Source organism: Parus major, chromosome Z (assembly GCF_001522545.3).
Source record: "Parus major isolate Abel chromosome Z, Parus_major1.1, whole genome shotgun sequence".
NCBI lineage: Eukaryota > Metazoa > Chordata > Aves > Passeriformes > Paridae > Parus > Parus major.
Genome location: NC_031799.1, coordinates 32,816,791 through 32,830,349, shown reverse-complemented (window position 1 = coordinate 32,830,349; position 13,559 = coordinate 32,816,791). Strand labels below are relative to the sequence as shown.

General features: G+C 40.1%; 1 protein-coding gene across 5 annotated transcripts in view; it reads left to right on the top strand.

Moving 5' to 3' along the window:
* The window catches only part of SLC24A2 (solute carrier family 24 member 2), a 112,490-nt gene extending 105,337 nt beyond the window's left edge, over positions 1-7,153 (top strand). For 3 of the 5 annotated variants that reach the window (XM_015615369.2, XM_015615368.2, XM_015615370.2), the window contains exon 11: positions 167-505. In XM_015615369.2, the coding sequence (XP_015470855.1) occupies positions 167-416 (250 nt within the window). In that variant the 3' untranslated portion in view covers positions 417-505. Of the gene's footprint in view, positions 1-166 lie in introns of all 5 variants that reach the window. The other 2 variants (XM_015615373.2, XM_015615374.1) reach the window with 2 other exon arrangements.
* The last annotated feature ends 6,406 nt before the right edge of the window (positions 7,154-13,559 follow it).

Sequence of the window (13,559 nt, the reverse complement as noted above, 5' to 3'; positions counted from 1 at the left end):
AAGCTTACAATCTGTATTTATGCAATTATTAGAAGAGTTGAAACTCTTCCTGCCTCACTTTATGCAGGAAGCCTTTGGCTGTGTTTTGAACTGTTGCCAGAAACTTCCTAGTGCTCCCTTCGGGACTTCTCCAGTGTTTTAATTTATTTTTTCTGTTTCTTGACAGCCTTCCTCTTCCATGGCTCCTGTATGCTGTGGTTAATGGCTTTGCCCCGGTGACAGTCAGCAGCAATGGTCTGTTCTGTGCAATTGTCCTCCTCTTCATCATGCTGCTCTTTGTCATCCTCTCCATTGCTTCCTGCAAGTGGAGGATGAATAAAATCCTGGGTTTCCTCATGTTTGGGCTTTATTTTGTGTTCCTGATTGTCAGTGTCCTTCTGGAGGACAAAGTGATCCAGTGTCCTGTCTCCATCTAGTGGAAAGTGATGTTTCTCAACAAAAAGAAAACAAAACAAAACAAAACATATATATTTATTAAAGAAATGATACATATGTCAAAACAAAAGAGAAAAAAAAAACCCCACGGTGGAAAACTTCAGTGGGAAGAACCCATGGATCTGTAAATTTCCTCTTCCTCAATTTTAAAAGAGTGAAAGAAAGAGAAAGAGAAGGATACAAAGGGTGAACCTCAGAGCTGAAGAGTGGCTGCTGCTGGACAGTGCAGTTACACCTGAAGGGCTGGGTCCAGGTGCACCGAGGGCTTCTCTGCTGCAGAACATCCTCGCTGCTCAGCGCTGGACACGCTACGTACGCACGGCAACAGTGAAAGTTACTGCTTCTCCTCTGCCTACGGTACATGCCCGCTGACTTCTCGTTCTCTGTAGTAGTATACACAGACACACAGTGTGCTCAGCTCCTAAAGCTCTCCTCTTCTAAGGGGAATGCTAATGTTAACTTTGTGGAGGCACCACCCCCCCACACACCCTGGTACAGGATTTTTCTGATAACCTGCTGAAACGCCTGAGTGGAAAGCATACACCAAGCAATGGGTCACGAGCAGGGAAGGGCTTGTATGCCTCTTCATGTAACTGGATGTGATATATGATGTGATTTCAGCAAAGCCAGGGGATTAATCAGTGTTTCAATCATCTGCATCACAGGTCTGAAAAGGCAATCAGCAGGATGTTAATGGTGGTTTTTTTACATCTTGCAAAACTCTTCAGGTTCCAGAAACTCTGTCTCTGGCACTGAAGCCATGATGCCTGACCATTTTGTAACTGGTGCAGATTTTCATTGCATTCTCATGCAAAGACCAGAATGGGGATAATCTTTCTTCTGTAATAGCAACGCAGCATGCAGTGACATCATACAGCTATGCGAACACACCATTTTTTCTAATGCAGCAATATCAACAGTACCAATGGCTTTCAGATGCTGTTATGAGTTTGCCTTTTCATGCCAGAATAAAAAGGCTAATTTGCTTATGCATAGTATTTCATACAGAAAATAGAAGTAGTTATAAAGTGGCAGCCTAATTGGTAAGTGAATATATACTTTATAGGCTTTCACTATTCCTTGGAGTGTAAGGACCTTCACAGCTACATATAGTTATTGCTGGAAGAGATCTCCAGCTGTTGTATAAAGCTGGGGCAGTTCACATTTGCTGTTATAAATCTTGAAACTAGGTAGGAGAAACACAATTTAAATACAGTGGAGCTGCAGGAAACTTACATGAAAATTCTTCAGTATTGCTGAAAGTGTACATGTCTAAAGAAAGGAAGGAGTGAAAATGCAACATCCTTCTTCTGAGATACTGAGAGAAGGTCCAAACCTAGGAAAAAAAAAAACAAAAAAAAAAAAACCAAGAAAGGAGAAAGCAACTAACATTCATCTTTCTGTAGTAGTAGATGATAGTCTGTAGTTTGGCTGCTTTTTTTAAAAATGAGAGGACTGAAATGAATGTTGAGAAATTATTTCAGATAATCATCATTTGTTTGTCCAAGTCTTTTGTGCAATTAAGAGTTCATGAAGTTTCAGTGCATTTCTGTGACCTGTTTCAGCATTGTTTTATATGTGTATTGTGCTCACAGTGGCAATGCCACGCTCACATCTGTGTAACAGAAGGCTCAGAACATTTTTTCTTGTCTGTTTTTCCCTGCTCTGCACTGTTTGTTTCTCACTCATCCCCTTCTCCTTTCCTATTTTTCCTGTTATATGTCTTTGTATGTAACAGTGTATGATTAGAAAGTAAGGACTTGACAGAAAACAATGGTAGAGAAAGCAGTACAAAAATTCATATTAGGAATATTAATATTTTGTGATATCATGAAGAAAAAAGTGAGATGTTAATGAAATAAAGGAAGGATACTAGGAGTTGCAATGTCTGCTACTCATATGTTGTCCTAAGTCCTAGCTACATGCAGAATCAGTATTTGATCTTAACCATACAACAAGCAACATCTCTTACTTCTTTGTGCTTTTTAGAGTGAGCTTCTCACATTGAGAGCAAAAACTTGTCCCTCCATTCAAGATCCTTCACTGGTGCAGAATCCTTACCTGTCTTAACGATAGTGCTGCCCTTTAACATTTGTTCCCCTGGGTGTACGCGATGGAAAGGTGGGTGTATGGACATAACTGTGGTGCCCTCTGCTGACAGAGCAGCAGCCTAAAGCAAATTCATAACCCAAATTCTGACCCCAGCTGAAACGTGTGTCCCAAAATACACAGCTGACTCCACAGTACAGTCTATTCCAGAGGAGTCACCAAATGCTTTTGTTTCTGATGACAGTGTTCAAAACGGGCAATCCTTTTCCAAGTAAGCAGAATCGGACAAAGGAGTGAGCTAAAGGAAGGGCTGTGTATGCTGCCACTTACAAAATACTGCAATGCCCAGGTTCTCTGATTTGACATTTCAAGTCAAGAAACCAGACCAGAGTCTGATCTCCATTTAGCACACTACTCTTTGTTTTTGTTTTTTTTTTCAATTTTGTTTTACTTCATGCCACCGTGGCGTTAACAACTCCCACACTGGAAAAGGAAGGAAAACTCCTACCTGACCTTCAGAGCTCTAAGAGCACTCTAGTGCACTCAGGGCATCAGCAGCAGAGCAGAGACTGCTGCCCCACTGAGGGCAGGTAGGGAGTAGAGAGTAACTGGCATAAACAGCTTATAGGAAGAACTTTATGTACACCATTAAGGACTGGTGTCTATCTTTCTATACTGTCTTAAAATGTGTCTCATTTCTTTCACATGTCTGTTTGTCCCTATCACATATTTATTTTGGAAGGTATTAAAAGTAACTTTTTCTCCTTCAGAGTGAGACACCTCATGGCTCCCACTGCCTTGTATCTGTTGGGCAGTTCATTTTTCAAATGGCTCAATAACTGTGCCCGTGACACCTCAGATACAGAGGCAATAGGACAGATTTCAGTTGTGTGGTGCTTTCTGTGAAGGCTGTCTGTGAATGATGTTTATACTTGCCAAGGCACCTTTCTACTGCTGGGGTAAACTGTTCATGGACACTTGGATGCTGATGTGCTCTTTGATTACAAGACAACAGGCTCTGCTGGCTGGTAAAGAGAAAGAGGAGTGGGATGGAGGGAGAAGCTTAGTCCCTTATCCTGTACAGTAGGAATTCAGTCTTAAACTGGAATGCTGAGAAAACAGTCAAAAGCTGCTCTAACCCAGCGACCGAATGTCAGTGAATTGTCCAGGCTCAGTGCTGCCAGAAATGCACACACTCTTTGCAAAGTTCGTATTTTACAGTCTCAGAAAACTCCCCAGCATAAAGTGCTTCTCATTGTTCATAATTATTTCAGTGTGGAATCATGAACTCTTCTCAACATTGCACACCTAGAAGCCTGTTTCTGTTTTTTTCAGCCAATGTTCTGAATGACTTCACTAGGGATCTGGTCCCCCGCACTGCCCAAGTTTTACAGCGAGCTGGTTGGTGTTGAAGCCTGTTCCACCTGCCTGTATGCCTATGTTCACTCAGCTGATACTGCTGTCTGCATAATCCTTACAAAGTAGAAACTAATAATTAGTAGAAAAATTGGCATTATGATAAAGATCCTGTTCTAGCTTAGCACTTTCAGGACACCAGCTTGGCAACATAGCAAGTAAGATAAGAATGCAACTTCAGATTAAATAACGAACCCTCTGTGCCACCATCATCTCTGAATGGAATAAATGTTGAACACGGTTTTTGGAAGGGATTTCTAGTAGCATTTGAATAGGATCATGGTTCAGATTGTAGCCAGTTTTAAAGGTTTTCTGCACTAACTTCATTGGAATTAAATATGAAAATGGGCCCCATTGGTACAAAATACCATTGGAGTTCTACAACTAACTAGAAGTTCTACAACTTCTCTGCAGAAGCCACCCTGGTTACAACTTGGTAGAAGCTATGAAAGTGTGATTAAAAGTGTGGTGTGAAGATTCTCTCCTTAACAACTACATGTAGACATGGAAAAAATCTTTCAGCAAAGCTCTATGTATTTTAAATTAACTATTTTACTGAAAGCTAGTGCTTTCTTATAGTGCAGACAGGCTCTTGTGTCTGTATGCTTCTGCTTATGTATCCAGTTGATGTGGCTGACTGCATAAACTCCATGAAGCATAAAGCACAGTGGGTGACAAGCATCTTATCTAGGTGTCATTTGTTTGTAATGGCAATGAAACTACCATATAATTTCCACATATACTACTCTGAAGTAGTTTATGGTCACTGTCACTCATGGTACTGTTGTGTGTGGATATGAAGGTCCACAAAGTGGTAAATTAAACATGTAGTTAATCCAAGTACTGTGAAAAAATAGATGCTTAGAATATTATTAATGTTTGGGTGTTTTCTAAGGGATTATTTCTCTGGTTGTCTTTTACTTCATTATATATTTCGCAAAAAAAAAAAGGGGATATTTGATGTTTTTTAATTATTATTCTTTCAGCAGTAATTCCTTAAAATAGCATCTTGTGGTCCATATAACTTATGTTCTGAGTCAAGTATGAGTCTGAATCAGATGGTTCTTTATTTGTAACAAGGAAATAATCCCTTCTCTAAGAACTGGCCCAACAAAATACAGAAGAATTCTGCCATTAACCTGGACAAGACAGAGACTTTTATCTTAGGTTCCCGTATTTCATAAATGCAGTTACATAACAAACCTGGTTGTCCTGGGAGCTATGTACAAAGAGATAAATTACATTCACTTGTATTCTTAGAAAAAAATTTAACTCTTGTAAATAGCAACGACTAAATGAGAAAGATGCTTGATTTGAGCAGGTGATTCTTTTTTCTTTTTTTTTTCTTTCTGCTGTTCCTGGAAAGTTAAATTGAAGAATTTGCATCTGGAAAAATACTTGCAGAAAGTGATTTTGAGATTATCAAATGGGCTAGTTTGCACAAATGGGATAAGTGTGGAGAAGAATCCTGCTCCAGTTCTCCAACAGCCATGGGTCTCATTCCTGGTTGATATTAAAATTATCCTTCTTGAGTCTGTTGCCATCAGTTACAGGAATATTGGTATTGAGGTATCCATCATTTCCATTGGAACACACTTGCTAGGTGTCAGTGTGCAGCACCCCAGGACTTCCTGCCTGGATGTGTGCAGGTAGTCTGAGCCTTCCCCTGACCAGACACAAGCCGTGTGTCTTCTCCAGAAGTCATGTTGTCACATTAGCGTGGCACCGAGCCCGTGCTCCAGCCAGCCAGGCACAGGTCAGCCCCAGCCTAGAAGCCATGTAATCCCTTGGAGTGTGGGTAATCCAGACACATTATTGGCCATATCATTCCTACATGAGCCGTAAGTGAAACAGCCCAGGACAAGACTGAGTGACTCAAGATTGGTAAATGAACTGTACATTCATGTAGATTTATTGTAAATTCACCACTCATCAAACACAAAACCAATCCCAACAATGAAATTTGTACACGTTTTTAAAGATCGTGCACTTTACTATTTTATTTTTATTTTTATTTTATGTCACATAGTTGTCTTAATGTAAAAAGAAGCCATAAAAAACCCAGAAGACTAGTATGGGGTTTCTAAGTAAGGGGATCATTAATTTTAAAGTAAAGAATTAATTCCATGTCTCTGTTTGAGGTATAATGTCAAATACTGACAAATAAATGTACAGTAAAGCAGGATCTGGTTTTGCCTTAGTGATGCTGTGAATAAGTCAGGGGAGTTTGCTCCTCATACTCTTGAGTTTTCCTGTGGGGCTGTACAAAATGCTGCACCTTTGCAGTAGGGACTCAATCCTGCTACCTTTGTTCACCCCAGGAGAAGGAATAAAATGCTTGCAGAGTCAGGCCCAATGAAGCAATTAAATCATTCTGCTACTCTGAGGTTTTCTCCCACTGAGATCACAGCAAAGGAAGCTCCTTATGTTTTAGTAAGTTTATAAGAAATGAGTTGCTTCTGTCAGTTTTTCAAAAAGTTTTCAGGGTCAGGTTATCCAATAGGAATCAATAATTTATTTTAATCCCTTATCAAAATTAAGTAATGCCAAATGATTTCACTTGGTTTTGTGTTCATTTCCATTATCAAGATCTCTGTTGCAGTTTTAATTTTGCAATCCTGACTCTGGGGAGTTGACTTACATGAATTAAAATTATTTCTGTCACTTGAGATGGCAAGATCAGGACATGGTATTGTGATGTGAAAATAGTAGTGTGTTATAACTGACAATCAGATGCTATTTTTGTAATAAAGTGTTTTTAGCACGTTTGTTTCACTTTGTAGTTTTCATATTCTTATGACCCCTCATTTTCAGCCTATTGTAAGAAAAATCTGAAGTTCCCCATCTTTATTCATTTCAAACTTTAAAAGCAAAAATACATTGCCATGTATTTTTTTTTATTTTGCACGTCCAGGCAACCCCCTGAAGATTCAAGTTTTTCTCATGTGTTTAAGTGTATGGATCATTATTCACTAGATGAAACTCTTGTGTCTCTGAATCAGTACGTTCTCTGTGAATATAAGTTTGTATATAGTATGAAAGCTACCTTTATTTGTACATAGGCTCTTGGAAATAATCCCTTCTATCAAGGTCCTACTTCACTATCTACAGAATGTTTCACTGTGGTGTGTACACTTTTCTCACCTTATCATATTAATACAGAGTTCTTCATATAAATCACTTAATGTAACTGAGTTGTCTAAGTGTGAATAACAATAACAACAATAAATACTAATAAAAAGACTGAAGAGTGTGTCAGTTTGCTCAGTATCTTTTGTGTTAATGGTCTTGGTTGCTTGGTTGGTCTTGCTGTTACTCTGAAAATAGTACCTTAACTATTAAAATTTAACCTTCTTTGGCAGCTGATTTTGGTAGTTTGGGTTGAGTGATGATCTGCAGTGCTGCTTGTCATTACTAGTGTTCAAGCTGTACTGCTTGCCTCTTGCTGTGTCCCAGTGCTACCTTCTGTGTATACACAGAGTAAAGAAATTGCCTGTCTTCCAGTGAGCTTAAGATTTTGTTAGACAAGGATTTTTCATCTACAGCACAATGTGAATCCAAACAACCTGGAGCTGTGTATGTCTGGAGCCCTGTCGTTCCACTCAGGATCAAGTTTCCTTACACTTTACTGATACATTTGGTCACAAGATGTTTTGAATGCCATTCTTTATTTTGACACCTTGTTTAATCTCCAGGCTGCACAGTCTGTTGTCCTTGCCAGTTAGGCTTTTTCAATTTTTTTTCAATTTTTTTTGTCAGTCTTTTGGTGAATGCTGCACTTAAATAAAAGAATGATCTTCTATAAATTACAGCAAAAGAAGGTCAAATTTTCCCATAATGAACCAAACTTTCCATCTTCTCAAGTTAGAAAACATTGCACATGGACATTATTACTTAATATTTCTCCCACAGCAGCCCAAGGAAGTCATCCTCCCCAGAGAATTAAGGTGTTTTTTGTGAGGCATAATGCCAGCACTGAAGGTGTGAGCTCAGGAGAGGGGATTTTCATTCATCTTTAACCTGATTAGAGCCTTAAAATTTTAGATTGGAAACAAAAGAAATTTGCAGATAGCCAAGGAGTTGACAACGTTGATTGTCCTGAGACATTCATGCCTGCCAAACAACAAAAAACAACAAGGTCAAACACATCCTGCAGAGAACAAAGTTGGTGTAGGCTCCAAGTCACAGAGACACATGTGGGATGTTTCAAAATTTAGATTGGAGATAGAGAGTTTGTAAAAAGCCATTTAGACATTTTTTGAGAAGTGAACATGCATCCATACACACAGAGGTGCTCATAGCTTTGCTCTATGGGTGTGTGTTTTCTTACCCTACTGCTGGCTAACATTTAATCCCTTCCTCAAGTGCAGTGACATTTGTAAAGAGGAGGATTTTAAATCCTTCAGTACCACAGCAGGTCTTGATGGTATATGACTGGGTTGAGCAGGGAGAAAAGAAAAACATGTTATATATCCACAGTCCTGCCTGGGGCAAGTTGCCTTACTACGTATCCACAAGCAAGTACTTCACTGCCTTACCAGTAGTGCTGAAAAAAACATTCACTATTACTTCTTTATTTTACAAGTAGTTGCATTTGGAGTGTTTACTGACAAGGAGAAATCAATGTTCATGTTAAAACGGAGTTCAAACTTCCCTTCCCTGGAAAGACTTCAGAATTTCCCTTTAAAACAAGGAATTCCTTTTCTGTCAACACATATATCAGAGAAATAAATATTTGTGCCAGAAACTTGCAAGGAGTACAGAGAGCTAGACTACAGATTTTAGCCCTGAAGAGATGTTTTTCCTCCCTTCATCTCTTATTTATGCAAATTTTCACATCACGGTTTGAACAACATATATATTGTGTGGACAAGGGGGCGTTTTTTGGCAGGATGATGAAGTAGTAGCAATTAGTTGTAAATCTACAGTATAGCTTCTGAGGCATCAAATCCAAACTGAACCATTTCTTGTTAGCTAAATATGAGGGTAGTCAGAGAAGTTACCGGCATCATGTAAGATTAAAACACTCCAAATACAATGTTTGAACAACAGTTTTGCAAAAGAATGAAACTTTGAATGAACAAGAGGTGTCCGACCAACCTTTGGGTTGCCTGCAAGCACTTTTTGCCTGTGCACCAGCAATGATGAGCAAATACCAGCCCCCAGCTGCAGCTTTCCACTAACTGCTGCTAAAAATATGAAACTTCATGTGCTGGTTCTGCTGTGTTGGAGTGCTGCCTGCAGTGGGGTTGTGTCAGAGACAAGAGCAGGTCTGGCTTGGGGTTGCTGTCTGAGGCAGAGGAGGCAGAGGAGGAGGTGGGTGGGAGGGTGTGTTTGTGGGCACTGTCTGGCATGGGAAAACATGCCGCTTCCATGGACCCTGCATTTGACATTGTGATCCTGAGAGCAGGGCAGGAGGGGAGACTGAGAAAAACTGACATAAAAATCAGTTACAATTTATGTCTAAAAGGACATATAACAGATGGGTTTCCCTCCAGTTCCTTCCTTCCCAGTTTAATTTTGCTGTAAAATGAAGGAATACAACCCTGAGTAAGATCCTCTAGGGGACACTGTGTAGGCAGGGAGGTTGGACTTGGTGAGCCTGCCGGTGATGCCTTCCAACCTTACAAATTCAGTGTTTCTGTGAATGGTTTAGTGCACTCTATGGTAACATGGTAACAGTGAAAAAAATGCTCCCACTGCCCGCTCCTCACCCCCACTTATTTCCTATTATTCACTACTAACTAGTGTGAAGGAAAAGGGAAATTATTCCCAGAATTGTCAAATTCCCTGTGAAGATCTGGACCTGTTCTTGTCGTGTACTGCCTGCTTGCCTTGATACTATGCCATATTGCTGGTCAGAATTTGCCTCTCGAAGCAGAGACCAACTCTTGACAATTTTCAAGAATTAAGATATTGTAGTCTGATCCTCTGGCACGAGGACATACTGCTAGCCAAAACTAGCTCTAGAGAGTTACACTAAAGTTTACAAAACACAAGACTATTGAAGAAAAATTAGTTTGAGTGTTGACTCAGTCAGAAGTGTACGTGAATTCATTTTCTGTTATATTATATAGTGAATTTTTGAAAAGTTATTCCCTAAAATTCAGTTTTCTTTCCACTCAGAAGAACAACTTTCAGCAAAGCTTTACCCAGAAACTGACTGAAAAAAGGAATTGCTATAAGTTCGTGATTGTTAATATGCAATTTTTCCAAGAAGAAATTACCTGGGCAGCTTTCTCCCACCACTATCACCTGTTTTGCTAAAAACCTATTTAAAACATGCCAGGATGTTGTCCTGAGAAGAGCTGGGACGAGCATGGTGGAGCCAAATCTTTCTTGTACTCAGGCCTGTTTTTACTGTCCTGGCTCCCTCTACATTCCTATCCTCTCTGTTCCTCACACTGCCCAGCATCCAAAATAATTCCTGTCACCAATGATGCCCCAGCACCAGTGGAGGCAGGTGATGCTCAGAGCAAGGAGGTCTCAGGCCTTTTGATGCCTCGTAAGGCTCAGGCAGCAGAAAAGACCTACAAGTAAATCCACAGCCCAGGAATGAAACAGTCATGATGTGACTCAGGTTCTTCCTCTGAGGCTTCGTTTTGTTTATTCCTGGGATTTTCACCTTTTCTCATGTGAAGGATGGAATAATGCTTCAGAATTTTAAAAAAGTTTAATAGGGAATAAAGTAAGGGACAAAAGTTCAGTGCTGGGGTGCTCTTGGCAAATAGCCAAAGAACATGCTAGTAGTCCCTGATAGTGTTTTTTTATACTGTTACATTACAGAGGTACATGCATATTCATAAAGTCCATACATTATTCACACATTCCTGTGAACTGTTTGATGGTACAGGAATTCTTCTGTTTGGTTTCTTCGTACTCTGGTTTATCTGCATGACATCCTGTGTGTTAAGTCAATATAGTTTATTCCTTCTTGTGTCTCCATCCTGTTGTTGTATGTCCTCTTTAAATTTAACATGGTATTTTCTAATTGTCATCCGGAGCTCTGGTTTGTGTCACAATTATCTTATCACTTGGATAAGACAGCGGAGAGGGGAGTAACATGATTGACTTACACCATTTGTTTTGGTTACATAGAGGTATTTTAACACCCAGCGTTTGGTTAAGGCCTATAATATCATATATTCACCCCACTACTTCTATAAGCTATGCAGTACATACTTAAACTGGTAGATTATGTTATACTAAAAGCTAAATAAAGGTATAAATGATACTATGTCTAAATAATTATGATCAATGCAGAAACTAATATATAAATGCAAAAGCCAATATCATACTGCAGTCCTTTTTAACAGTCCATAAATGTGAGAAACTACCTAATTATCTTACACTATTCTCTGAGTTAGGTACATGAATAAAAGCATTTTAACCTCACATAGTCTCTATTTCAATATTATGCTATGACCTAAGATCACGCTACTATTATCACGCTACTATTTATATAAGCTATATGGTGCATACATAAACTGACAGATTATGCTATACCAAAAAGCAGTTAAAAGGAAATACTAATTGTACCATATCAAAATATTTGTGATTAATAATAGGCAAAAGCTAATACATAAATGTGAAAGCCAATACTGTATTGTCATCTATAACACTCATTTTAATTAGTATTTCAGTAAGTCATTTGTATTTTTGTAACCCATCACACCCCTGAGAGAAGTGGGCTTTGCTTACAGAAAAAAGCATTGTGAGGGGCTAATGCCCACATGATGCTCCTTCAGGCACACTGCCTGCACTGCCATCCTCCAGGCAAGGCCAGTTTGTCCCAGCTGGCATCACAGCTGACACCACTTCTAGCTGTTTGTGGTATCACTTGGCAGCTAAACATAGAGTGGCAAGGTCAGCTCTGCAGGCACCACCAGGCACCGTGGAAGGAGAAGAGAGCAAGTGGCAGAAGCAGGGCATCCTTAGTTGTTTCACAGTGGGTTTGTGCAAAGTCTGGGTAGCAACAGAAAGGTGATGCTATGTACATGCACCCACTGCCCCAACTGCCCTGGTGAGCTCTACCATTCCTGCCCTACAGAAAGAAGTTTACTGGCATGAAGGTACCTTGGCACCTGTAACATCTTGTCTAGAGCTGCTAATCAAACAGACACCAATATGCACTCCTTGTGAGTGGACACTTCTGGGAAAGGGGAAAAAAAATCTCCAAGTCACCAGATCCGCCACAAAATCAGGAAGAGGTGGGCGCAGTATCTCCCAGACAAACACTAATCTTGCAGAATGTCAGAGGAGGTAGGTGGACTGAAACACAAGCAGGTCATGTCCTCAGTGCATGGAAGGTGGCTTATCTGGATTAATAACTGGTGCTGGCATGGTTGCTGAAGCTTTCATTTTCTTGGAATTACCTTAATAGCAAAGTGTCTGGTAGCAGGTGTGCTTGCAGACATTTGCAGGCAATTATCTCTGCTGACAAGGAGACATAATAAAACCCTTAATGCAGGAAGAGAGCAAGGCACAGCCAGGCAAGGACATTAAGCAGGGCAGTACATCTCATCGTGTCCTTGTTCCAAATATATACTTAGCATCACGACAGCTGTTCTCCAGTCAAAACCCCTGCTGGCCTTCATTGCAACAAAAGCATTCTCCTCTGGGCTGATTTCAACTCTGAATGTTAAAGAATAAGGGCAGTGATAGAGATCATAAAGAGTGCAGTTGTTACATTTGCCAGTACAGGGCAGGTGCCTAAACAAATCTCTAGGTTTCTCTAGGTTCCTGCACTAGCCCAAGGTACAATAAGAAGCAGCTGGGCTTTGGATGGAACTTTGTCTTTCATGTGAGGGATGTCTTTCCACTTCACACTCATCTCATGGTGAATTTCCTCAGCCCCACCATAAGCCTCTGAAGAGATGCGGATTGTATTTTCCTTCTAGACAGAGATTCAACAGATTTCCTTCCACTGACTGTGTTCTGGTTGCCATGCCAAGTAATGGAGTGAATCCCATCACTTCCTGGGGAAGGGAAGGTGAAGGTCTCTGCACCTCCAGGAGAGCGCTGGGTGAAAGCACACATCTGCTCAACATTCTGAGCTACACAAACCCACTGTGCAATACACAGCCTGCCAGCAGGCTGCAGGGAACAACTTGTCCAGACTGGTTGCATCTGTAGGCCTTGCTGATTTTGACCTTGCTGTGGAACACCAATGAGTCAGCAGCAGAAGAATGAAAATCTGATGACTTTGAGAAGTTTGTCAAGCTACACAGAGCTAGAAACTGCAAAGGAAAGAGGCTGAATTAACCCCTCTCTTTCTCCTACAAGGCTGTCTGCTTTTAATTTCAGTTAATATACAGCTAATTTGAATGAAATAAAAACCTGCAAAGTCAAATTCATATAGGAAAAGTAATTTTTCTACTTTAAACTGTACTTCTTCCTCAATTTCTCATTTATTGGGAGCAGACTTAGTCTGAGAAGATAGCACCTTTCCTTGGCACCAGAAATAGCAGTCTAACCACAACTTGGTGAAATCAAGTGAGTGTTTCAAACTAGCCATTCTGTGGAATTAGGAGACAATATCTGGGAATTTGTTTATATCTGGGAATTTGTTTCTTGGAACTTTGGCTTTGCATGCTAATGTGCAGGTGTTGTCAACAAAAACAGGAAAAACAGAAACTCTCCAACATCATCTTTTCAGT